At 40.2% G+C, this 27,307-nt stretch overlaps 1 protein-coding gene across 1 annotated transcript in view; it reads left to right on the top strand.

Annotated features, from left to right (window-relative positions):
- Nucleotides 1–27,307, top strand: part of LOC149313748 (dynein axonemal heavy chain 11-like) — a 116,287-nt gene that overhangs the window by 21,201 nt on the left and 67,779 nt on the right. The window contains exons 4-9 of the mRNA XM_089519732.1: nucleotides 7,097–7,330; nucleotides 13,075–13,221; nucleotides 14,812–14,925; nucleotides 17,758–17,901; nucleotides 20,081–20,263; nucleotides 24,974–25,075. Coding sequence (XP_089375858.1) covers nucleotides 7,097–7,330; nucleotides 13,075–13,221; nucleotides 14,812–14,925; nucleotides 17,758–17,901; nucleotides 20,081–20,263; nucleotides 24,974–25,075 — 924 coding nt within the window. The remainder of the gene's footprint in view (nucleotides 1–7,096; nucleotides 7,331–13,074; nucleotides 13,222–14,811; nucleotides 14,926–17,757; nucleotides 17,902–20,080; nucleotides 20,264–24,973; nucleotides 25,076–27,307) is intronic.

Raw genomic sequence — 27,307 nt, forward strand, 5'->3', positions numbered from 1 at the left:
TGTGAAAACAGAAAGGCAACTGCATATTCTTATGCAAGCCCCATTGAGTTTAGTGGCAGCTACCTCTAAGTAAATATGTAGAAGTTTCAACCTTATTGTTGGAAACTAAGATACTGTTTTATGCTGATGTTATATGTCTTGATATAAGTCGTGCCAATTCCTTTTGAAGCTGTGTGAGTCCTGTTTAGGATACATTTAACTTGCAGTTAAGGTACCAGGAATTTTTTAAATGTTTAACTTATAACCGTGTATATTAGTAGAGAACTAAGCTGAGCAGAACCCATTAATGTCACAGTGATCAGTTACCAGTGGAAATAAATAATTCATGATGAAGGGAATTAGTCTAATTAGCAGGCAGTTTGAGTCCTTTGATAAAACCCAGCTCTAATTCCGTGAAGGACAGGAAGTGCTGTCATCAGTCAGCCCTGAAAAGATTAGCATCTATTATGAATGAGGTTAGACACCCTCGTGAAGTCATGTGTGTCCTGGAGACAAACTTAATATGTTCCAGAATAGGACACAGTTTGTCTCACCAACACATCATGAGTCCTACTGGGCTATTGTATGTAATAACAAGTAAAAGAGCAGTGCATTCTCCTATCATTCTCCCCTTGTCCATCAATCTGACAACTGTGCAAATACATTTTCCATGCAAAGCAGGAAATGTGCTCAGAAGGCTTGTAAAGGTTGCAGGAGGTGTTGGAGGGAGGGGAGTGAGAGTGGATTCCTGGATTTCAAGAACTAAAAGGCAAGTGCATGTTAGCATGTCAAAATAACACTTGTGGGAGGCAAAGAATTTCAAAGGGCAGCTAAGAAATGTGATTTCACCCCTCCCCATTTCATTTATTTATTTATTTCACTTATATGCCATCTTTCTCCTGGAGTGGGAGCCAAGGTGGCTTCCAGAAATAAGTTAAAAATGTTAGGAATTTAGATTTTTAAAAAATATTTTCAAGCCAAGGATGGTTGAATCCATGAATAAAGAATCTGTAGATACAGACTGTATCTGTTTTTCTTATTGCAGCCTTCTGTGCAACCTGGCCCCCTCCAAATGTGCTCTACTACACCTCCTTCCATTCTCATTCAATAATTCCATAGGTGAGATGATAGGAGCTATAGTTCAATACAAATTTAGGGCACCAGTTTGTGGAAGAGTAAAATACAGATTTTGATTGAACATTAGAAGAAACTTCTTGACAGTAAGAGCAGTTTAGCCATGGAACCAATTACCTAGAGAGTTGGTGGCATCTCTTTCTCTGGATATCCTCAGAAATATTCTGGATGGATTCCTTCTTGGGATATTATAGCTGAAGTTCCAGCACTGGGCAGGTTTTGGATATAATGGCCTGTAGGGCTCCTTTCAACTCTGTGATTCTATAGTATGTGTCACACAGATGTTTGCATTCACGTGTAATTTATTTCTTATTTTCTGATCTTAGAACATGAAGCTCTTATAGTCTGGCCTCCTGTAAAATCCACTGCTACTAGAATTTTAAAATCATCATTACAGTTAAAGGAAAGTGGGTAAAATGTAGCTTAATATGGAGAAAATTAGCCCAGTATAGACAGAACATTTATATACAGTGGGTCCTTGGTATCTACTGGGGTTTGGTCCCAGCACCCCCATGGATACCAAAATCCATGGATGCTCAAGTCCCATTAAACACAATGGCAAAGTAAAATTGGTGTCCCTTATATAAAATGGCAAAATCAAAGTTTGCTTTTTGGAATTTGTATATTTTTGGAATATTTTCAGTCCACAGATGGTTGACTCTTTAGATAAAAAATCCGTGGGTATGGAGGGCCAGCTGTAGAGCGCAAGCCAGACCCAATGAACTCAGTGGAAAATTAGCTAGTGCTTGGGAAAGGCTGCAAGGTACACTCTTATTTAGATTCTCTAATATAAAAAGTTTTATCTGAACTGAAGATAGATTTTGAAGCCTTATATCTGAAATGTTCATGCTGCTGATGCAACATCAGCTGTGTTTCCATTTTTATTGCTGAGCTTTTTTTCAAATTACATGTTTCTGTCTTGCAGTTTCATACACTAATGAAAAAAAAAGCCCCTCCACTCTTTTGAGTTATTGTATTGCCTGTCTTTGTTGAAGGAAATTTATTGCTCCTTTTAGTTATGTTAATTTTAGTAGACAACAAAGACTTTTTTGGTATTTCATCTTTCTTTTCTCCCTCTGAAATAATTAACATACTAGAAATGTACTCAGCATCATAGATACCGAGTAGAAGATTATATCCAGAAGTCTGAATAGCATTTAACAGCCTAGCAATTGTTACTAACAAATCCTTCTATTTAGAATCAAATTTTTTTAAGTAACAACAAAAGTTACTAATAATATTTTGGATGATGTGCATTGATTTAAAGCATTAAAATAAAGTGGATGAAATCAGGATAGTCATCTTAATAACTGATACAAATGGGAAAAGAGTCTAGAATGAGTATGTATGACAGCATCTAGAGCAATTCAGTTTTAAAATTCTGGGTAGAGATGTCAGTGCTATTCAAGAAGGGAAGTATCCATGCACAAAGACCACTGCTCAGATGCTCATGTGTAGGGCGTAAATACCCTAAAAGGCACCAGATCCTGTCTGATGTTGGAAGATAAGCAGGGTAAATTTGGGTTAGTACTTGAATGGGAGATTGTTAATGAATACTAGGTTCTGTAGACTATATTTCAGATGAATAAACTGACAAAATCACCTCTGAGTATTCCTTGCCTAAGAAAACCTTATGACATTCATGGATTCATCAGGTGACTTGAAGGTGCTAACACACATAGGATGTTTTCATATGGGCAAAAGAAACAGGAGCAGTGTTGTGCGATTTGGTGAATATTTTCAGACGACATTGTGTGATGTTGTAATAATTCTGTCCCATGAATGAAAAGCAGCAGAAAAACATCTATTTGTTCATGGGATAATGACAGTATTATTGCGACGTCATCTGAAAATCTTCACCAAATCATGCAAAATTGACGGGAGCATCACGCTATGCTCCCAACTCTTTTGCCCATATAAAAAAGTTCATACACAGGATGAGGGTGAATGCAGCCCTGCTTGTGATCAAGTGGCTCCTGATCCTGCAGGCTGATTCAACAGTCCTCTGCTGCTGCTTCCTGGCAAAGAAAAATCACCTTTAACAGGCAAAGCGAAAGGCAGATGTGGTAGCACCAGTAGATATTCCCAATGGCCATTAGAGTTTCTTTTCCTGGTGGAAGAATGGCATTGTATCTACGAGTTCTAGTATCCACTATGAGAAGATGTTACTTCATGTATGAATGCATATTACTTCATTTTCCTGCAGGGGGGATGTCTCTTCTCCATGGAAACAATGCAGAGAGCATCATGGGTTATGGATGCTGAGACTAGTAGTCCCTGTCATCCATCAGAATACCACTATCACTACTGCCTTTCTTCTGAACTGGGGCCTTTCACACTACAGAGCTAAAGTGCTGTGATTCCAGATTAACTGCCATAGCTGCATCCTATATAATCCTGGGTTTGGTCAGAAACACCAGAGGAGCTCTCCCTAAACTATAAATCACAAGATTCTGTACAGTGGAACCATGGCAGTCATGCTGGAATCATAGTATTATAATCCTGTATGTCAGGGGTAGGCAACCTACGGCCCGTGGCCCAGTCCTGCCGCCAATTGCTGCCGGGGCCTTTGGCCTATCAGGAGGAGGCGGGCAAGGGGGGGCAAGCGGAGGGCAAGGGGGGCAAGCGGGGGCAGGGAAGGCAATTGTCTATAGAAGCCTCAGAAACATGCATTTATATTAACATTTTTTTAAAAATTAGCAATTTTTTTCGTGTGTCTTCCATTTTCTAAAAAAGTGTCCTCCATTTGAAAATTTTGTCCTACATTTGTCCCGGTTTATTTATTTATATAAATTTTATTATTATTTAATTATTTATTTTTTGGCTTTGGCCCCCCAGTTGTCTGAGGGACAGCAACCCGGCCCCCGGGTCAAAAAGGTTGCCTACCCCTGCTGTATGTGAAAGGCCCCCCTATGCAAATGAAATTCCTTAAACCTACAGAAGGTTTAAGTGGGATGCAGGTCCACAGTCCGCTGCAGGAGTGGGCAGATTCCCAGGCTCAGGGTGTCCTGTTTGCCCCCCTAAAACTGACTGGGGAGCATGCCAGCTTTTATGTTATTGCCACCATTTCACTTGCTGCCAGAATTTGTGGCAACTGTCTGTGTTGCATAAACATGTTGTAGTATCTAACCTAGCATAGTGTTTCATAGTTGCCAAGATCCTTATAGAGTATTTCCACATCCTGTTCACACTACATAGATATTGCACTATGATTCCACTTTAACTGCCATGGCTGCCTGTTTGTAGTTTGATCAGAGGTACCAGAAGAGCTTCCAGGTTGAGGATTTCAAAGGCCCCTCCTTCAACTGTTAGTCCTAGGACTCCATAGGGGGTTGTCATAGGAGTTAAAGTGGAATCCAAGTGCTATGATTGTAAAGTGGAGGGGGCCTATGATCTTGTTCTTTGAAATGTTAATTTCAAGTTTTGCTCCATTTATTCTTTTTCCATTTTGCCTTTTGTTTCCAAAGGGAGCAGGAGCCCTTAATTACACGGCTTGGAAAAGTTACTTTTTTGGACTACTGTTTCCAGTAACTTTCCCAAACTTTACTAATTAATCATGTCCTTGATTTTTGTTTACTTTTTTTAACAACAGATTGGCACCATACAAAGGACAACTAATATCCATCATCTGTTCTGCATCCATAGCCAACAGGAAACCATCAAACATATGTTAACCTTTCATATGTTTTAGCTATATTGTACTTGTTTAATTTTGTAAGGTCTCTCCTTTCCCAAATTTGACAGGGAACAAGGTGGGATCATTGGGATCATCATCATAAAAAATTACCAGAACTCTAACAGCTCAAATGGGAAGACAGGAAGACTACCCATAAACACTAGACTGCAACACCAATTTACATTATGTAGTATGGATTGTCTATGAAATATGCATTAATAAAGTATGACTATTCCAGACAAAATTACTAGTGTGACAACAGCAGACACCTCCGTATCCCACTGTGAACTGTGAAAAATGCCTTGGAAAGTGAAAATACCCTATTTCTGGTTACAGCAGCATTTGATTTTGACTGAGTAATTACAGTTACATTGTGACCTTCCCTTGTGCTATAATCTGTATGAATGCAAATTGTATTTCATTAACGCACTAATATTTTGAAGCACAAAAACCTCCTTCCTCTTAGCAGTGTGCTGTATCTTCCACTCCATGACTGAGCTGATACCTTGTTCCCAGACAGGTCTGCTAAATGACAACACCTTTTGAGTAATTCCACCTTCAAACCAGTACCTTGCTTTGATGTATTGCAATGATAGACTGGAGTGTTCATGTAATACATCACCACAGTCAGCAGTCGCTTGACTCCAAGGATTGAGAGACTGAGCCAGCTGTTTTTCTTATGGATTCCTGTAATGCATCAGCAGAGTCTGATCACTAGTAAAAAACCAAATTAAATAAGTCAGAAAAAAATCAGTTTCTGAATATTTTTTTTCTGCTTATTTTAAAAAGAAAAATCCCTGCATTTCCATACAGCCATCCAATCGGGTTCAGGGCTGATTTTTGCATTACAATCATAAAATATAAGGGTAGTAAAAAGAAATACATATATATCAAATAAGATATCTAGCTGCCCCAAGAGCAAGAGAAGGGTATTAAAAATATTGCACCAACAGTATAATCGGAGACCAGATTGTTGCATTATTTTAGGCAGTTTTGGGGTTGTTCACACTACGTTATAAACCAGTTTGCAAACCGTTTTAAAAGGAGGTCGTTCACCAGTTTTTCCTGACCCAAATTCTGGGGGAGGCAGCGCAAATCTTCCTAAAGCCAGTTCTTTTTTAAACAGAGATTTCAATGTGTCTTTTCAAAAGAACTGGTCTTTTTTTACCAGCTGCCAATGGGAACTTGTTGTCGATTCAGTTTGGAGCGCAGGAAGGGAAAGGTTAATGTGCCAGGGGTGGATCATGCCCACCCCTTTGCTTCCTTCCTGCCAGCCAAAGTCAAAGCCAGGGAGGGGTTCTCCAGGGAACATCCTTAGACAGTGTACTTTATTTTTTAAAAAAATGAGAATGTTAATATTATTATTGTTCTTTAATTTGTACTGCACTACAAACATATGTGTCCACATCATATGATCTCCTCTCCCTTTTAAATCTTTTTTAATACCACAATCCTGTAAGGTAGGTTTAGTCATAGCCCATAGCCACATATGAATTTTTGTTTGTTTGTTTGTTTGTTTAATTCTGCATGTCATTAGTACTCTGTATTTGAATGTTTTGTAATGGGCATGCCACAGATAAATAAAACTTCATTGATTGATTGCTGAAGTTTGACGCTTAATGGGAGGGGAAAATTCAACAATTAATGTGCCTAATTTACATAATTGGAATAATTCAAATAAATTGGTTAATATGCAAATTAGACACCCAGATTTGAGGACGTGGGATATGGCAACCCTAGATTGGGAGCCAGCATCTGAATTGATATGAGTGTTGGACTAAGACTCTGGAGAGCAGGGTTCGAATCCTGGTTTGGCCATGGAAAGCCATTGGGTGACCTTGGGCAAGTCACACACACTCAGCAATGGCAACCCCCCTCTGAAGAAACTTGCCAAGAAAACGTCACAATAGGTTCACCTTAAGGTTTACCATAAGTCAGAAACAACTTGAAGGCACCCAACAACAACAGATTGGGTGGCATACTGCTGCAGGGTTCAGGTGGCCATTTTGCATCATTTTGGAGCGCTACTCATCTGTTTTAGGCCCCAAAGGTCTGTTCAGTCATTTCTGTGAAGAAAGGCGTAAAACAGGAACTAAACAGAGAGATACGTCTGTTGTGAATGTCCAGTGTTCTCTCAGAAGTTTTAGAGTGCTATTGGCCATTTTGAGGTGAGAAAGAAACTGGATAAATGGTGTTGGGCATGGATAGAGAATATGCGAGGTGTCTTGCCTGGCAGTTACCTACCTCTGTTTCAGAAGAGAGCTTGAAATATTGCAGAATATAACATCCTTTATATTTGTTTTCCAGTCTCAGTTGAAGCCTTCAGTGAGCCACTTCATTGCTTTCGTGCACACAAGTGTTAATGAAGTGAGCGTCAAGTATCAGCAGAATGAGAAGCATTATAACTACACCACTCCAAAGAGTTTCCTAGAACTAATTAAACTCTACCAGAATCTTCTGGGAAAGAAGAGAAAAGAGTTGGTTCAAAAAATGGAAAGACTGGAAAATGGCTTACAAAAGCTGCAGACTACAGCTTCCCAGGTAGGTTAGGAAATGATTTACCACATGTACTCAACCATAAGTCGACCTCATGTATAAGTTGAGGGAAGATCGTGGGGCCAAAATTAGGTATTTTCATATGACCCATGGATCAGTCAAGGGTAAAACTTTCACCCTTCCTCCCCATCCTCTGCAGTTTAGCTCTCCCCTTGGTTGGGGAGGAAGCTTAAGTAGCAAGCACCCTTCCTCCCCCTCCGTAGCCCAGCTGTTCTCTTGGGAAAAAGCCAGGCAGGGGAAAGCTTGAGGGAGGAGTGCTGACCCTGTCTCCTCATCCCTACCCTGTCTGTCTCCTGAGAGGCAGCCATGGTGGGGCTGAGGCCTGGGGAGCCTTCCTCCCTTCTTCCAGTCATGGCTGTCCTCCGAGGGGGGAGGGGAGGAAGCTTGAAGGACAGGCACATACCTTTATCCCTTCACCTGATCATGGCTGTCCTGTGAGGGACATCCATGGTGTGGAGGAGGCTTGGAGGGCAAGTGAATGCCTTCCTCCTCTCAATCATGGCTGTCCTCCGAGGGGCAGCCATGGTTGGGACACAGCTTGGAGGGCAGGCACTTGCCTTTCTCCCTTCTCCTGATCATGGCTCTCCTTGAAGGGGCAGCCATGATTGGGACAAGGCTTGGAGGGTGGGTGCTTGCTGTGCCTCCTCTTCCACAGCCTGGCTGTCCCTTCAGGAGACAACTGGGCTGGGGAAGTTACCGTATTGACCCATGTACAAGTCGACCTAGGTTTTTTGGGTCAATTTTTTGCCAATTTTTTTTATTAATACTGTAGACGAGTTTATACAATAATAGGGATGAAGCACTAAAATAATACTGAAATAACAGTACTCTCTTTGTACTAAAACATTACTCTATCTTAGTATCCTCTGCATTCTGAAGCAATGCATTCCTTGAGATGTCTGATCATCTGACCAGGGGTGTGACTAGGAGGTGCAGGGGTTGCAGACCACACCAGGTGCCACACTAAGTAGTGGAGATACCACTGCTCCACAAACTTCTGCCTTTTGGCAGAAACAGGCTGTGGCATTAGCCTATGTCTCTTTAAAACGTTGGAGCTCAGCAGAACAGAGGGTGTGACTGGAGTGAGGCTCAGTGGAAGGAGAAAGTAGAGACCCCCTGGGTTTTTTTTGTTGTTGTTTTAAATGTTTTTAAATATTTTAATATTTTAAAAGTGATTCTTTTAAAAAATTCTTTGCAAAAATCACATCTTATCAAATTTTCACTTTAAGCACATGAACCACATGTATGTATATGTACTTACCTTTAGGCAGTGCGTATGATATTGTAATTTTAAGTCACAATTTTAATTTTGCTAATTGTTTATGTCACAACTATTGCCATTACATTCAGGGATATATGGGAATTACAATTTATGAGTAACATTAGTGCAAAAATCATTACTAAGGCTTCTGTATGGTGTTGTATGGGAGGAGGTCAATGGGGAGATGATATCGTGAGTTATTTCACTGGGTGACACCAACCTTAGCGATGCCACTGCATCTGGCCATGAGGTTTCCTGCTTTGGTTACATCCTATTTAGATTATTTTAATATGGTTTCTGTAGAGCTACTGTTGAAACGTGTTTGGAAGCTGTAGCTAGTCGAGAATTCTGTAACCAGACTGTTGACATGACCCAGTTACAGGGAGTATGTGACTCCCCCTTTTTTAAAAAACAACAGATTCATTTATTACCACTATGATTTTTACTTATAAGGCCCAGTATGATTTCACACCAGGCTACTGGAAGGCCGGTTTCCCCCATATTATACCCTCCAACATTTCACAGATTAAAACCAGGGCATGTGTGGCCAAGCTACATCAGTGTGTGGTCAAAATGACAAAAAATCCAAAGGAAAAAGAACACACAAGTTAATAGACACTGCAGTAGTTTGTTTTGCCTGAGCCTAGTGGGAAACCTATTCTCTCCTCTCCCAGACTAAGGCTCAGTACATACCTCCCTGTCTGGAGGGGCAGCGTCCCTCTGCCCCAAAAAGAACCCAGAAAAAATGAGTTCTTTTTCTGACAGTGCGAACATGACATAAGCAACATGCAGAGACATCAGTATGGTGAACATCACTTACATCATCATGGCAGTGCCTGTGTGGACGGGACACCGCCATGATGCCACTGCCATCACGTGCTAAGGTTCCAGAGCGTGAGGATGCTGCATGCTCCGGAACCCTAGTATCGACGGCAGCACATCGCTTTTGGCCTATCTGTCCCGGGCCTAAGTTAGTTAAGTGCAAACTACTTTTGCACTTTGAACTCAATTTGCAGCAACTGAAGTAAGCTGAGGACACAGGGGAGAAAGTGGGAGGAGGAGAGAGAAACTACATTTTTAAAAGCAGCTGAAAAAGTGGGATGACAGAGTATTAATCAGGACCGTCCCTGCCAAAGTCGGGCAGATGGAAGGTAAGCCAGATGAACTTGTTCAGTTTTTTTGATACATAGAGGATGCCCTTTCTCAGTTCCTCCTCTATGGGTGAGAATGTGAGAGCGGAACTTCTCAGCAGCTCCTCCCAGGCACTGAGAGAATTATTCTTGCTGGTTTTTGTCATTTCTGTCAGCAGACAAGTATATTTTGATTTAGAGAATGTGTATATAAACTGCTCTGTAGGCTGGAACAAGTTTTATTTGTGGGTGCTGTTATTATCTTTTTATTTCTGTGATATTTCTATTTCCATGTATTTGTTTTTAATTGATATGTTTCTTTTAACTGAGATTTTGTTGTTGTATGTAGTTTATTATCATTAGCTGCAAAACACACACACACACACACAACAATAAGAACCCCTCTTGTTTTCAGAGTTAAATGTCTATGTTTTTGCTTATTTTATATAAAATTAACTAGCAGTAGTCTGTCCTATTGTTACTGGGGGAAACGATTTAAAAGACAATATTGCTTTTATTATGGCATTATATGACATTTCTAAAGATCTTCTTGCAGGAAACACTTGGAAACTGTCAGTTGTCTATTATCTCTATGCTACAGCTAAATAGCGACCATTAATATTTCTTTGAATGAGACTTCATGAAAATTGTAGTTGTGAACATACAATCAGCTCATTTATGAAGTAACAAGTAATGCCCTGGGGCAGCCTCAGCTGACACTCATCATTTTGCATAAAATTCAGTTTCTCTATTAATAGCATATTGTATGCTCTTCTTTTTGGTATACTTCAACAATCTATGGCACCTGTGGGAGCTGGATCTGTATCTGGTGAGCTTGTCATAAGCAAATATGGCAGGCAAATTTTAAACTGCCATCATTCGTGATCTGTAAGCACTTATTGCAGAGAAATCCTCAAGCTATCCCAAGGATTTCAGTTTATCTGATTTGAAATGTTTAACACTTAATCAGAATAAATAATGAGTATATAGGGGTCATTCCCACTACGAAAAGCTCCAAATCCTGATCCTTATGACTTTTGCTCCCACTGGAAACCAAATCCAATCCTCATTTGATTGATTCCAGTGGGGGAAAAAGCAGAGGAAACGTAAAAAAAACCTGGGCTATCCTGTCACTAGATTTTCAGAGATTCTTTTCCACAGAATCAATTCTGGCGCGATTCCAACAAGTGGGAATGCCAGGTCAGAATTGATTCATGGTGGAGGGGAGAGACAAATGGCTGGAGGGGAGGGACAAGAGGTGTGTGTTTGCCATCCCTCCCCAGATTTTTTGACATGTCACCACCCCCCAGTGCTGCCTTTGCTGGTGTGACAGGGGTGTTTGCGTTTTGTCTTTTTTAAAATACAGTTCATCGGAAATTTGTTTAAATGGCTTAATAACTACTTGACAAGGCAGGTAGTTGCTAAGCCATTCTAATGATTCATCAATGAATTGTTTTTTGTTTTGTTTTGTTTAAAAAGGTCCACCAAGATTCATACAGTTTAGCCTCTTTAGGACTTAATCAGAAGTGTACTAAACAAAGAAATATTATAACAGCAATTGTTCTTGACACACACACTTTCCACCACCGCCAGTAATAAAGACTGCCTGCATTCTATTCTATACACATGTCTTTGGGAGGGCTGGGTCAAATCTAATACAACTGCTCTGCTGGCTGAGATCATTTGGCAGTGGAGCCTCCCAAAAAACAGGCTGAAGGAGCAGAAGGAGCGAGAGGCAAAGTTATGCCACATAAAATCTCCCTCATTTCAGGGATACGGGTACTACATCAACAAAAAGTTTAGGCCACAACCATGATAGTCCTAAGTAATTTTCAACATTCCTGAACTGGAGGGTAGATTTGGATTCAATACAACTTTGGCTGCACATCAGCCATCTTTGTGTTTTCTGATTGTAGTCTAAACCAGTGGAAGCCTTTGGTTTATATAGCTGAAAGTAAGTTGACTTAAATCAAAGAATCAAGGTGGTGGCAGAATCTGCCACTTATCTCTTGATCATGGATTAAATTTGTTCCATGGAACTCAAGAGCTAAGTGCACAGCAAAATAAAACGACTTACTGCTTCCGATTTCAAGCCAAATTCGGGCTGCCCCCAATTTTTATTGCATGCCTTTTGCCCCAAAAACTGCCATCTGGGTCCAGCCGGCTCCAATACTGGTCCCTGAACTCGCTTGGGTGGTCATTTTTTAAATTATGTACATATTAAATGAATATCTATTTCATAAATATATCCAGACTATGGGGCGGTACAGACCGGCACTTTGTGGTCTGTGGTCTTTGGGGCGGTACAGACCAAGCCCTCACCAGACTGCCCAGGTGCCATCTTGGCACACACCCATACACACAGCACGCACCATGATGACGTCCTTCAGGCGCAGCACTCAAATGGCACTGCACACGAGGGGCATCATTATGGTGTGAGTGTGCCTATGGTGCCTCTTCCAGGATGCAAAAAGAACCTGCCCAGGAACGGGTTCTTTTTGGTCCCTCCAGAGGCCATGGGGGTGTGGTTGCTGCGGCCTCCTTCTGGGGCAAATACAGGCAGCGTTTAGCCACCTGTGTGCACAGCCCTTATGTTGCTTAACAAACAAAAAGTCAGATATTTATTTTTGATAGAAATTCCATTAAAAAGATTAAGCTAATGAAGCTGATGATGGTGGAGATATTCCATTAAAATCAGGCAAGGTTTTTGGGTGTTGGTTTGGTGCCTGAGGATAAACTGTAAATTGGGTGGTGTACTTTGTTTCTCAAGGAGAGGGCATATGCTGGATCCAACTACCTAGAAATGTTAAGCAATTTATTTGAGAGGACTTTGGATCAGGTTTAAAAATTTACACAAAAGGAAACTGAAATCAATCAAGGGGGTTGGTTTACGATTCTGTGATTCTAAGAATTAGATTATCAGACAGTGAAGAAACCTATTTGTTCCTACCTATTTTCATGTTTCCTTTGTTTATAGTGCCCATAATATTGTCCTTCTGTAATTTACAGAGTTTTTCACAAATAATGAAATCCAGAGGAGCACTGACACAAACTGTTTTGGACAGTTTGAAAATTTTCAACAACATTTTTTTATCAGACACCCAAGTTTTGACCCCTACGTTAATATGATAATCAATAGAGTGTAAAATCATATTGGTGCCTTCAACGTAATCTTTTTATAAATACAGAAATGTAATTATGCATCCTCTAGAGGGCTGAAAATAATTATACAAGTGTACAACAAAGCCCAAGGCAATGACTCCTTTTAACTGGTTGTTTTGAATATCATTTAAATCTTGTTAAAACTTAATTACAAGATTATTCCTGTTGCATTTTAGGTAGAAGATCTGAAGTCTAAGCTTGCCATTCAAGAGACAGAACTTCATCAGAGAAACAAAGACACCGAAGCTCTTATTGACAAGATCAGGCAACAGACAGAAAAATTAAGTCAAGAAAAAGCCATGGCTGATGAGGAGGAGCGGAGGGTACTTACATAAGTATTAGATAACATAAACATGTGTGTGTGTTTGTGTGTGTGTGTGAGAGAGAGAGAGAGAGAGAAAGATGCTGCCCTAAGGTAGAGTGGCAATACTCAGGGACGTAGCCAGGATTTTAGGAAGGGGGGGGGGTCCAGACTAAGTGCCACCATTATACTGGGGCTTGGGTGCGGCGGCACAGCAGCACGCACCATTCATTTTTCTAACGGAAGTGGGGGTCCGGACCCCAAGAACCCCCCCCCTTGGCTACGTCCCTGCAACACTCCTCCCCTAACATCTGTGGGCAGAAACAGGCTGTCGTGTTCATGGGCATCCCTTTAAAACACTGATGAGATGGTGTGAGTGGGGTGAGGCTCAGCGGGAGGATAAAGGACAGGCCCCATCTTTTTTTTTAATTAATTTACATTTTTTAAAAAATATATTGTTTATTTTTTAATTTAAAATTTTCCTTTAAAAATCACATCTTATCACATTTTCACTTTTACCACATGAAACTATGTACATATAAATCCATTTAGGCTGTACATATGACATTGTAATTTAAAAGTATAATTTTATTTTTATTTTTTTAATTTTGCTAGTTGTTTATGTCACAGCTACCATACGCAGGCACATTTTATGTGGCTTTCAGAAGGGGTGGCGCATCCCATAAGGAATAATGGGGTGTGCGCCCATGGCGCACACACACCGTCACACCATCACATGCACGAGCCCCATTCATTTAAATGGGGCTCGAGCATAGACAGAATTCCCTTTACGCGGGAGAATCTAGAATGGTATTACCATTATATTCAATTATGTATGGGAATTATGATTTATGAGTAACATTAGTACAAAAAACATTACTTAAGATTCTGTATGGTGTAGAATGGAAGGAGGTGACACCATAAGTTAGCACACCAGGTGACGCCAAGCCTGGTGATACTACTGACCTGAACACAATTTGAAACTTTGTTCTGTGAGTATAGAATGATGAGGTACTTAGAAGACATACACAATCCTTAACTGCATCCATTAATGATCTTCCTCACTTCAAGTTTTCAGGATATGTTGAAATCAGACCTGTGGCATCATAACATAGGTTTTGCTATTGCCTGAGTTAGACTGAATATTTGGCCTGTTATTACAAATGTAGTAACCCGAAAAGTAACATGCTACAGAGGACGTATACGTTGTACTTTCTACATATTATTTTGTACATGCTACTTATAAGTTCTGATCTAGTGCAGGTTGATGTCAGATTACATCCTCCCCTTCAAGCCCTTGTTCATATTTTCTCAGAGGAATGTATGTTTGTTTTCTGATACATCTTGTGCCACCCACATTCTTCCATGCAATTTGACTCTTCTTCTCCATCTCCATTTTGTCTGCTTAATGTAAACCACGTTAGTATTACATCTGCATTCTTTGGCTCTTTTACTGGTGAGAGCACTTATAGAAGCTAAAAAAAAAGGAACATGGTGTCATTTATAGCTTTTTGCTTTGTGTGGAATTGAGTATTTGTCATATATATATAGCTTTTCAATGTCCATTTGCAAGGCATAAGTGGCATGACAATGATTGTGTGCTTCTTTCTAGGTAGCAGCTATTCAAGCAGAAGTAACCAAGCAGCAGCAGGAATCTGAAAATGACCTTGCCAAAGCTGAGCCAGCACTTAATGCAGCAAATGCTGCATTGAACACACTAAACAGGGTAAATGCATGATGTTTTCCATTTCTTTAAAAGATTTTGATCTTGCCCAATTAGTTACACTTTTATCAAGATAGCATCTTTTGAGTTCTTGAACGTATTTCTACTGCAATGCATTATGTTTATATTACATAATTGGTGCTACTTGTTTATCACTGTAGTGACTAGTACAGGTAGGTGTGTGTACTGACCAAAGGATTTGATACAGTCTGACAATTTGTAAAACAACCCAATTTGTTGTGGGTATGGATCCAAACAATGAATCAAAAATCCAGTTATTTGATTGAATTCCTTTTCTTGAAAAAAATTAATAAGTAAGAAAATTGTTTAAATTCTGAGCAGAGGGAATCTTCCTAAAGTGCCTCCAAAATTACTTTTTGTTCACCAAAAGTAAGGGGAAGTAAAAAGTAAATTTTATTCACTTCACTGGGGTGGAGGGTGTTATGAATCAATATGAAAGGACCATTGTTATGTCCTCATTGCACCACAAAGTAACATGTTCCTTACAAGAAGAAACAGCTATAAAATGTAACTGGTGTGGGTTTTAAAAATCTATTTGTAGGCTTTGTAGTTCCTTGAGAAAAGAGTGTGCTTACCAAATTTCAGACAGTTAGGTACATGAGATTTTGTGCTGTGTATCTTTAAATTTTTGTTTTGAAAATCTGAATAGTTGACAGCTGTCGCCAGGCCCCAAGTCCCGCTGGCTGGGGAAGGTGGTCCAAGGGGCTCCATAGTACAAAGTCACAGACGCTAACTGATGCTTAACTCTGGTTTAATACAACTCAAACAGGCCGAACAGGCAACAACGAAACAGAAACTGGTTACTTTACCGTAGTCCCAAATTAAGGCTTAGCCCTCTCCTCCAGGACCTGTAGCTCTTCCCTGTCTTCCGGGACTGCTGCGTTCCGTGGGCCAACACCGCCCGTGGATATCCCGCAGTAGGTGTGGGCCGGGGTTTATGACGGGCCAGGCCTGGTAGGGCTCTGGGTCACCATGCGTGGGATGGATCGAGGAGGCAAACAAACTCTCCACCGGGCCACTACGGTCACTTCCTCACCCGCCCGAGGCACCCCTTCCCCGGAAGTAGCGCTGGTTTATCTCTGCTGCCAAGGCGTCTCGTACTTGGGCCTCGAACTCTCCCTCACTTCCAGTTGCGTGCCCCTCCTTCCGCAACCATGCTGCCTCCGGTTCCACCCGACCCCCTCTGGACTTCCTCCTCCTCCCCTTTTCTACCCTCTAGGCCCGCCCCTGTCCCAGCCTCTACCCCAGTCCCCGCTTTTTCTCCTTGGGCTGAGGTGCACCTTGCCTCTCTGGCTCTCTCGGGGTCCTCTGGCCCGTCATCTTCAACTGCAGGACCCCAACCCGACTCCTCCCCTTCCTCCACCCTCTCACAACAGCCTTTTTATTTCTTAGAGGAATTGGCAAGGGTAGTTGCTACTTCTAATGGAATGGAGTCTTCTGAGGTTTAGATGAATAGGTGAAAGGCATTTTGAGTAGACAATCACTATAATTTGGAGGCTTCAAAAAAAGATACCTCACAACCTTACATGAACCTTATTTTGTTGGATTAAATTTACCAAACATCGCTTGGTCCAATCCAAGCATTTTAAGATGATCCACTGAATCAGTGGGATTTAAGAAAGTATTGACTTACCAAACTGCCATTGATCCAGAAAATCTGCTCTATTTAAGACTAAGAATTGGATTCGTGTCAGTTGTTTTGCCTTGTAATTGTTCAAGAATTTACTGGTTTTAAGACTCTTTCAAATTATCATCAGCTTTCTTTAACTACTATGCTGAGCCTAAACTCACCCAAAAGCATTCCATGGGAAGTTCCCAGGTCCTCTGTTTTTATTACATTTCTATTATTTAACCATTTTCTTTTATTTACCAAACACACACTCACACTCCTTCTCACAAACACATACATTCATACATATACATCCCCCTCTCAGCTACATATAGCTGATCCATATAGATCAGGTGATATAGTACTATTTCTCAGCTGTCTTTGCTCAGATTTTTGTCCTTATAAGCCATCTACCCAGCACTGAGAAAAGAAACTATTCCCACCTCTGATCAAGGAAAACTCTTACCTTAAATCAGCAGTCCTTTCCCGCTGCCTTGAAATAGGCTAGGCCTAGGCCTAGGGTAAGGGGTACAGCTATTGAGTTGGAGCCAGAGCTAAAGATGGTATTGAGACCTGAGGAAGAAGCTGGTGGTTGAGTTGCAGAATCTATCCAGGCTGTATCTTGCCCACAGACTGAAGGCTTCCCATAGCTTTAGTATTGAAGCTGATTCCATAGCTGCACTATAACTTAATACTTTCTGTCAGTCCTTGGACCTGACTGTCTACATACATCTATCTGTCTGTCTGTGTATGTATGTATATATCTATCACATTCCCCCCATCCTCACTTCAGCCAAAAGCCTTACAGAGTACTTATAGATTGTTAATTTAGTTGGTTCCTTGCCCTAATTGCCCTGCACAATGGCAGTTGGGATAGGGGGAGGTCCTTTCCCCAACCACTGGAATCAAAGTACAATTGTACTATAAATGATGGCTGGGATTTATTAATAGATATCTTTGTTTTCTTCTCCTAAATGTATCCATGAAAAAGATACCATAGAAATCTCTATGTTGCTGTGACTGCCTGGGTTCTAATATTGGTTTGTGGGGACAACTCTTGGTTCATTGCACTGGTGCAATCACCATACATGTAAATTCCAGTATTTATAAGTTTGTAGGTCCAGCTTATGACACTGTCAGTACTGAACAGAACCCCAGTCCTATTGGATTTGTTATAGAGTTCTGTTTTTCGGATTTTGTTCCAGCTAAATCTGACTGAGCTAAGAACTTTCCCAAATCCACCTTCAACTGTGACAAATGTGACAGCTGCTGTTCTTGTCCTCTTGTCTCCAAATGGCAAAGTTCCAAAGGACAGGAGCTGGAAAACCACAAAGATGTACATGAGCAAGGTAATGGAGGACGTTTGGCTGGAGGGCACAGATGATAAAACAGACGTTGAAGTAAATATTTCTTAGGTGCTACATCCTGGTCTACTGTTATCTATTTGAGAAAAATGCCAAAGATAATGGGCATGACAGGAGTTTGTCAAAGAACTTCAGAAAGGCATCAACGTAATTAGGCACCTTTGGCATTCTATCATAGGGGAAAACATTATAATGACTTGCTTTGTACAATAGGTTTTCTACAATCATGCTTATTAAATGTCAACAGAGTGTCTTTTAAATGTAAAGACCTCTCTACGGAGGAGGAGGACACTAGAAAAAAATCAGTATACTCCAAAACAACATGCAACTATTTCAGTATATGCTACTCCTACCATCCAGCTATACCATTTCTGGTGATGATGGTGATTAGACTGAACTGGGGCAGTATTACATGGAACCTGGGAATCATGTTTCTTTGAAGCTGTTATTAGTCCTGTAGCATAAAAACTACATGGCTCTGTCCTATGTCCCTGTTTTTTTCTTCTGCCCAGTTAATAGCTACTTGAGAAAGAGATTATTTTGATCAGCACGTCTGTGGAGTGAGCAGGTTAACTCCCTTCTCCTTCTATAGCTACTCTGATCAAAATATCTTAAGGCTTTTTAAAAAATTAAAAAAGTAATAGAGCTCCCTGATCATGTCTGCCTGACAATAGATTAGACCTGTGGTGGCAAACCTATGGTATGAATACGCAAAGCCATTTTTCAGGGCACACAGAGGGAAGGAAAAATGAGAGGCAGCTGAAGGCCTGGGAGAGTGTGGGGGAAGGATCAGAAACAAGCATGTGCCTGTTCCTCATCTTCCTGGGCCTTCATCTATTTCTGGGTGGGCAGGGGAAGTGAAACAGATTCACACCTGTTCCTCTTCTTTCCCCCTTGCCTTCAGCTGTCCCCGGAGAAGCAGCTGAAAGCCTGGGAGGTTGGGGGGAAGAAGTCCTGCCCTGGGTGTCCCACCCCAGAGGGAGGAAGTCCCACACCAGAAATATCATCTTCCCACCTGGAAATCCTGACCCCAGCACCAGATAATACCTGGTGCTGGAATGCCTTTTAGTTTGGGCACTCGGTCCCTAAAAGGTTCACCATCACTGGATTAGGCTATTGTGGTGGCTGTGGTTTGGACACTTGAAGCAGGGATGGGTGAAAAATTAATCAGGTTTGCCTTTCAGTGGGAACTTCAATACAATGAAGGTTGCAGTTCATCTCAAAACTGTGTTTTGTAAAGGTTGCAACACAATTTGCAAAAAGAAGGTGTATGGGAAATGCTTTACCTAATGGTAAAATTACTTGCTGCTTGAGAGTCAGTGTGGTGTAGTGATTTGAGCAATTTACTACAACTCTGGAGACCAGGGTTCATCCATGGATACCCACTGGGTGACTTTGAGCAAGTCACTCCTTCTCAGCCTTAGATGAAGGTGAAGACAATCATCCTCTGAACAGTTTTTGCCAAGGAAACCTCATGATAGGCTCACCTTAAGGTTGCCATAAGTAAAAAAAACCGAACAAACAAAAAAACTTGAAGGCACACAACAAGAACACAAAATTGCTTTTCCACTTTAAAAATGTTGACATTTTAAACTCAGTGTGTATATGTGTTCATACACATTGAAAATGTGCAAAAAGAGACATATAACTTTCATGAAGACATTTTAAAAAGCAGAGCTGGAATGAAGCAGACTTAGCAAAGTTAAAATGGGAGCCTTAAGGAAAAACGTGCTTGTCAACTTTGTCCATCCCTAGTTGGGAGTATTTCACATTGCTCATGGAATAACTATGATGGAATTTCCTTTGAGACAAGCCCACTCTGCTACTGTCAGTTCAAACACAGCCCATCCTGGCCATGTATTGCAGCCTGCAACATGATTGACACCTTTCCCACTTTTGTAGGCAGAAACAGCAGCAAAAGTAGTAAGTTTACTGAAGACCTAGTGGACTGTGTTTGAGTTGGTGGAATCATAAGTAGTTCAGGCCTGTATTGCTGAAATCAGATGGATCTAAGGAATTTTTAAAACCTTCCTTACATAAAGTACAAATGATTTTAAAAAGTTGGTCACATATTTGGTCAAGGGGAACATTCATAGTTCCTTCACTTTGTACCTCATAATTAATTCATTGATTTGGAGTAAGAGTTCTCCTCTTTGCTCATTAGGTGGATGAATTCCTTCAAAGTCTTACCAATTTTGACAAAGAACATATTCCTGAAGCAACTGTTAAAGCTGTAAAAGAAGATTACCTGAGTGATCCAGAGTTCAAGCCAGAATTTGTACGGACAAAATCTTCCGCTGCTGCTGGTCTCTGTGCATGGGTTATTAATATTATTAAATTCCATGAGGTAGGAGTTGAAAATATTCATTCTTAAGACTAAACCATGTTGTTTAATGTAATATCGTTTTATTACCACATTTATGTATTATGTATGTTTGTGTGTGTTCATTTATTAATTGCATTTTAATTGCACCTTCCCCTGCAAAAGCATACTCTATGTAGATGGTTCTACCCACCTGTTTTATCCTCATGAAAATTCTACAGTGGTGTAATGGTAAAATTCTGAAATGGAGTAGCTTATTGTGTCAGCCCTTATACATATGTTTTTATAAAGAATCCATAGCCCTTGGACACATAGATCCTCCACGTACATGGCTAGGTTAATAATAATAATAATAATAATAATAATAGTAATAGTAATAATAGGATTTATTTATATACCGCCCAATCACTGGGAATCTGAGTGGTTTACAACAAGAGTGGATAATAGACGGTTCCCTGCCCTCAGGCTTAAAATCTAAAAGACACAACACAAAAGAAGAAGGGAATGGTGAGGGGGAGGGGATCAGGTCCAGCATTCTTCTCTCCCTCTGATGCCTGGACCAAGGCAGATGGACCGGAGGGAGGGCTCTTCTTCTTCAGGCTAGCCCTGGGCATACATACATGATTATACACACACACACACACACACACACACACACACACACACTTGATGTGTGTGTTCAAGTTGCTAGCAATTTAGGTAGCAACACTTCTTTGCATAACTATTTCAATTTCTAAATAAATGTAAAATTTGGATTTCAGCCAACTGAAAGTCTTGTTAGAGCTCACTGGTGTTATATAGGTTGAATCTGTGCAGTCCACAGTTGGCAACACTGAGTTCAGCAGAAGTCATACCAAGATTAAGTGTTCATAGGACTACAGTCAAGCCCTATAAACTTAACTGTGGGAGTTTATTAGTGGCTGGTTGGTTCTGGAAGTTGTTGTTTTACATAGTGTGCTTAATTAAAATGTTAGCTTTTAAAATATAAATAGTAGACATACCTTTAAAAGAACTGCTGCTGTTTAAGCTGCTAGAGCAAAGTAAGAACCCCATTAAATAAGAGGAAATAATTGTCCAGAGTCTACTTGAATATTTTCTACATTCCTTGACTTCCTCTATGCAAACATAACACAAACAATAATGAAACAATGAAAGCTCCATAGTCTCCTCATTCACTTGCCAAAACAAGGCAGATCTGTCACTTATCCTGCCACTTTTGGTAGAACATAGATAATATTTTTTTAAAAACAAATCCTAGCAGGGCACACCCTCCTATTGCTCCTCCAGTACACTACTGCAATCTTGAGAGAACAATTAGGATGAAAAAAAGTGAATGGTCCAAGATAATCCAGTGAGATTCCTGTTGAAATGGGGATTTGAACTTCTTAGCTCTAGTCTGAGAATCTAACCACTGTACCCCCACCAGCTTTCAAAGTTAAGTCACTATGCTGGGACTGGACAAATGTCCATCCTTTTTGGAAAACCTTGAGGTATTACTGTTTGACAGTTGTAAGACAAATGTATGCTGGTATTACAGTTAGACAGAGTAGGTAGTTAAGGTAGTGCGTTTTTAGTGGGGAACTTTATATATTCCCTAGCTGCTAGAAATACTTTTAGCTATGTTAAATTTAATATGCATACATAAACTGGTCTCTGCAGCTGTATAAGAATCAAACATGCGTTCAAAGTATGTTAAGGTTAGACTGGCAGACAGAAGTTTAGAAGTGTCAGACGATCTATTTTGCTCCTCTCCCTCATTGCCAATCTACTCACAATTGCTCTATTCTTCGTTATCCATGCTTGTTATCATTTTTGTTGTAATTGTCATAAATATTTTTTACTCATTTATGCCATTCATTTTCTGATTTAAATTTTACTTTTTTAAGGCCATGGTTTCTATAACTTACCTATTTTTGTAATGCTTTACTATAAGAAATGACCTAGTATTATGTCAACTTCTCATTCGTTTACTTCAACCCATTGACATTTGACCATTGTTTTTGACATTCTGACTTTAAATTACATACAGGAAACTGATTAGCTAGGTAGTTAGGAAACCTACCTAGGCCTAGAAAATTGGAAATTTATCAAAAATCAGAAAACTGTATCCAGACTTAGTTGTGGCTAGAGTTCCCTTGAAATCAATGGGATATGTTAATCATGACAACGGATACCAAGGGTCCACTGTACAAACGAATATGTTGACTATATAAAACCCTCTGCCGTATAAACCCAAAAGACACCTTACGTGTGCAAAACATATATACTTTCCCAATAGCCTCTTGGGTCTGCTGGGCACTCTAGCTTGCTCTCATTAAAATAGTTTAAATTATACACTCCCTTCTGCAGGACTTGAATGAAACCTCTGATAAGGAGTGTTTGACTATCTCACTGTTGTCACTCGAGTAGGAGTCAATATGTAGTTTGCACAGAACCAACTATACACCCTGTCTATTCAAAAAATGTCATTTACATTTAATCAAAAGATCCATAAACCATGTTGCACTCCATATGGTTCTAAATGTATTTGTAAGCAGAACAAGATTGCACAAAGTGTTATATTTTTATTTTGGTAGGTGCTCACTAAACTAAGGTTATAATGTTTAAGTCATATTCAGTTTCTTTGCTATATGCATAAAGGTGGGTTTGCTTTTGGGTGTGTTGCCACGCTGATGATTAAACACTTCATTCATACTCATATGTCAATCTATTAGTGAGCTGTTAATTCAAATGCTCCCATGATATATTTTATTGTCATTAGCACATTTATCACAGGTGGATGCAAAACTTAGACAAAGGTATATGTTCTCATTAATGATGAGCAACCTATTCATCTTACTAGAATGTAATTAATGTTAGTTACAATAGTTAATTTTTCACTGTTTGTCATGATGCATATTTAGCATGTCTTCTACCCTTTATCAATTTGCTTTCCTATTGGACATCTCCAAAAGATATTTGTAAGTACTGATACTTTTTTATGTTTTCTTTTTAAATGACAATTTATTTTCAGTGCATTATAACCTGCATCATTTGTATAAACTTTAGGTGTGCCCATATTTCCTCCTAAATAACTACATGTTCAGTGTTGATCCGGTGAATCTATAAAACCAATTGAAAAGAAATCAATAAGATTCAAGCCTTCAAACCTTATCTTATGTCAAATGTTATTGTGCCACTGATGTCCTTTTCTAGCTGGTTACATGTTTTATGTTTAATTGCAAACCTTCAGGGGATCTTATGTAGGTATTGTTTCCTAACATATGATGTCAAATACCCTTGTTTTAATCCAGCATGAAAAAGATGTTTTGACATAAACTGTATAAGGGGCTCTTCAGACCAGCCATTAAGGCCGGCCTAGGGGCAGAGTTGGGGTGTCACATCTACATGATGCATGCCCCAGCTCCAACCCCAGGACACTGTGACACTATGTGCCATGGCGCACAACTATATGCACTCCTCTGGCGCTGCATCCAGATGATGCAGCGCTGAAGGAGCACCATATAGCCATGCCGCTGTGGCTATGGTGCCCTTTCCAGGGTGCAAAAAAGAGCCACTCTTTAAGGCTTCTTTTGCTGCCCTGGAAAGTCCAGAACAGGGCCATGGTGTGCGGCTGCCGCAGCCCCAATGTGGCTGAAGAAGAGCCGGCCGCCCCTTTCGGGTTGTTTGTACAGCCCCTGAGAAAGGAAAAGAAATATGTACCCACAAGCCCTTTCTGGTCATCTCTCTTTAACTTAGAGAGTGTACACACCGGCAGTTTATGCCAGCCTGCACCCAAACTAGGGCTGAACTAGGGTGGAGCATTCACATGCTCCGAGCCCTATTTTCGCTACGTGGCTACCATTATGGCACACGCCCGTCCACACAGCACACACCATGACGATGCGTGCTGGGTGCAGTGCCCAAACGGCACTGGCCAAAAGGGGCATCATCATGGCACGCAAGCATTCAATTTTTATTTCTTTCATTTTCCTGGAGTGGCCGCAAAACACCTGGGAAGTGCACACAGAATCCTAAGGGCTCCTTGGAGAACAGGTTGGGAACCCCTTTTGTAGAGGAATTTAAAAAAAAAACCCATTATTCTGTTAAATCTGTATCAATGTATTATATTTTGTTACTGGGCCAATACCTATAAATAGTATCTAGTATGGATGTGAACATAATGGCTTGATTTCTAAATTGCTATTGGGACTCCAATTATAGGATACTCCTCCCAGTGAAAGGGAGAGAGCAGCAGTTTTTGCCATTTCCTCTTTCTTCTGCTGCTCCCAGTGCCTTCCAAGAATCTGCTTTAGACTGTTATTGGACCCTCTTGAACAACATGGCAAGGAACACTAGGGACAGGAGGGGGAAACTGATGAAAAAAGATGTACATTTTTAACAAAATACATAATATTTCTCAAACTATCCATCCCCTCTTAGTTTAGAGATGTGAGATAAATTACATAGGTTGTGCTATTGTATTTAATTGCATTTCTTCTTCCCTTGTGCCGCTATTGTATTTAATTGCATTTCTTCTTCCCTTGTGCCTATCTCCCTTCTTTCTTTGTGTCATATTGCTAGTGTCACCATGGAGCTGTTGTCTCATTCTTTTCACTTCTGTGCTTAGCAAGCTTCCTTTTCACCAGCATTACTATCACTTTGTTAACTTTTGCCTTTGCATGTGGTTAACACCAGTGGTTTTGCCATATCTGTGATGAGCAGTTTAAACGCTTCTCCTCTTCTGCTTTATAGGTGTATTGTGAAGTGGACCTGAAACGCCAGTGTCTGGCACAGGCTAATACAGACTTGATCATTGCAGCTGAAAAACTTGACTCTATCAGAAAGAAGCTCACTGTAAGTCTTACCACCTTTTGCTTAATTATGTAAACTTTCTCCTCTTTCCTTACCAATGTTTTAAAATTGCATTTAAGTTTGGTATTGAGTACTATGTGAGGAAGTGCCTTCTTCTGTAGCAGGACTTTTCTTCATGTAGCACCTACACACCCCAGGTCTATTTCATAGCATCCCCAGAAACTTCAGATCATATTTGTGGTATGTGAGAGATCTGTAGGAGAAAGGCCAAATCTATTATGCTGGTGGTGCCTGTTCAACTAGTGGGTGGATGCTGAGGGATACAGCAGTATGCCAAGTATTAATTAGTTTTTATGATTATATCATATTTGTTTACTAATATCCAGGAAAGATGTCTCTTTTTCCATTTGTCCTTTTTAACAGTTAACTATTTTAACTGCACATTAAATGTTGGGACATTTTTTGTCCTTTGTACTCTGTACCTTTTGTTTTAAATGTTAAATGTTTTATGCTTTTTGATAAGCTCATTTTGTCATGGCCTTTGGCTAGTACAATAAACGTTGACTTGTTGCTGCTTGAGCAACAGACTGATGACGATACATAGACATAATAAGTGAGTTTCCATTCTGAATTGTGGTTTGTTGTATTCCATTTTGGCTGATGCACCATTCTGCAAGTAAAGTATCAAATATTATTTCTTTTATTTCCTGTGTCTTTTAATTGCTTTTTAACCTAATCATTAGAAGTTTAAGGATGCAATACTAGGGATATGTATTCACTTCAGTATACACTCTATTGTAAACAGTGAGACTTATCTCAGAGTAGATATGTATGCCTTTAAATCATGTGAATGGCTTTTTCTCCTGGTATTTGAAGAATGTACTTACAATGTCAGTGTGGTATTGGTGCACCCTTGCTGCTGCAGTGTGTCAAGAATGTAATAAATAGCGGCAACAGTCATTTCGACTGTTGTTGAGAGGCCATCACAAGGTATTACGGTATTATCAAAGATCTTTTAACCCCCATTCTCCTTTTCAGTTTAAATTAACCTAGTATTTTTCAAAATGACTTGTGCATTTCTGATTTCTCAGACTTAGTAAAGATGGCCACCAAGTAAACACAGCTATTGCTTCCAGGACACAGATTCAGCAGAGATCAAGCAAGGAAGAGAGGATTGTTAGCACTAAAACAAAATGTTCATAATGCTTGACTAGTACTATATTGTCATTGCACGTTAGCATTTTGACTACAACTCAGTTTTTTAAAAAAACTCAAGGCAAATTAATGAAAATCAGTTTCTGAAATGTTACATGAACCTGGATGTGAAACATGATTGATGGGAGAGAATGGAAAGGACACAAGGGAGGAAGGGAGGAAAGAAAGAAAGAAAGAAAGAAAGAAAGAAAGAAAGAAAAGGAAACCTAGCATATTTCTAGAGGGAGGACTGGATATAGGTACAATCAAAACAAAGAGAACTGATTATTTGAGGTAATCTGGTGGAGCCCATGGTTTTGGAATTCCTTATGAATGAGTTAAATTTAAAATTAGTCATACTAAGAATTGGCTTATTTAAGTAAGTGGGACAAATCTTGGTTAAATGAGGCCTTGACTGCACTGGCCAGGATACTCCAGGTGCAGCCTGGAGTATCCTGGCAACACAACTGCCCCAAGCTGCCCCCATTATTGTGCTGCACTGACTGCCTATAAAGGTGTCTTGCTGGATCAAACAATGTATCTGCCACCACTGTAGGTCAGTCACTTCTGAAGACAGAATGAGATTCCCAGTGACAGTGACGTACTGGGCATCTCATTTTGATCTGAGAACTTGCAGCAGTGGACACACTGGGTGTCCCAGTTTGACACCCATGCAGAAAGCTGCCATGGTGCAGAAGCAGAGGGGCCCAGATCTTCCCAGAAAATCGAGAGCAATGAGTCAGTTTTTTAAAATTTGAGTTAAACTTGTTATGCCCTAGCTCTGGTGCAGGATGTGCTGAACGTTGTCTGGACTGCCCACACCAGAACTTGGCTTTGGGTTGTGCATCATCCAAACTGGATGATGCCAAAAGAGGAAGAAAATGGGCCTTTTGGCCCTTGCAAACTGAAGCATCATGTCATTGAGTCCACTTAAGTATCACTAACTTTGGAGTTTACGCTTTATGTATAGTTTGCACTAATTAAGCAAAATTTAGCTCAACATAAACATTAAAAAAAATACACATTACAGTACATTTCCCATTGTTATTTGGCAAAGTGGTCAATGAATTACTAAAGCAC

This window comes from Sceloporus occidentalis, unplaced genomic scaffold (genome assembly GCF_023333645.1).
Source record: "Sceloporus occidentalis isolate IW3139 unplaced genomic scaffold, rSceOcc1.0.p SCAF_4, whole genome shotgun sequence".
NCBI lineage: Eukaryota > Metazoa > Chordata > Lepidosauria > Squamata > Phrynosomatidae > Sceloporus > Sceloporus occidentalis.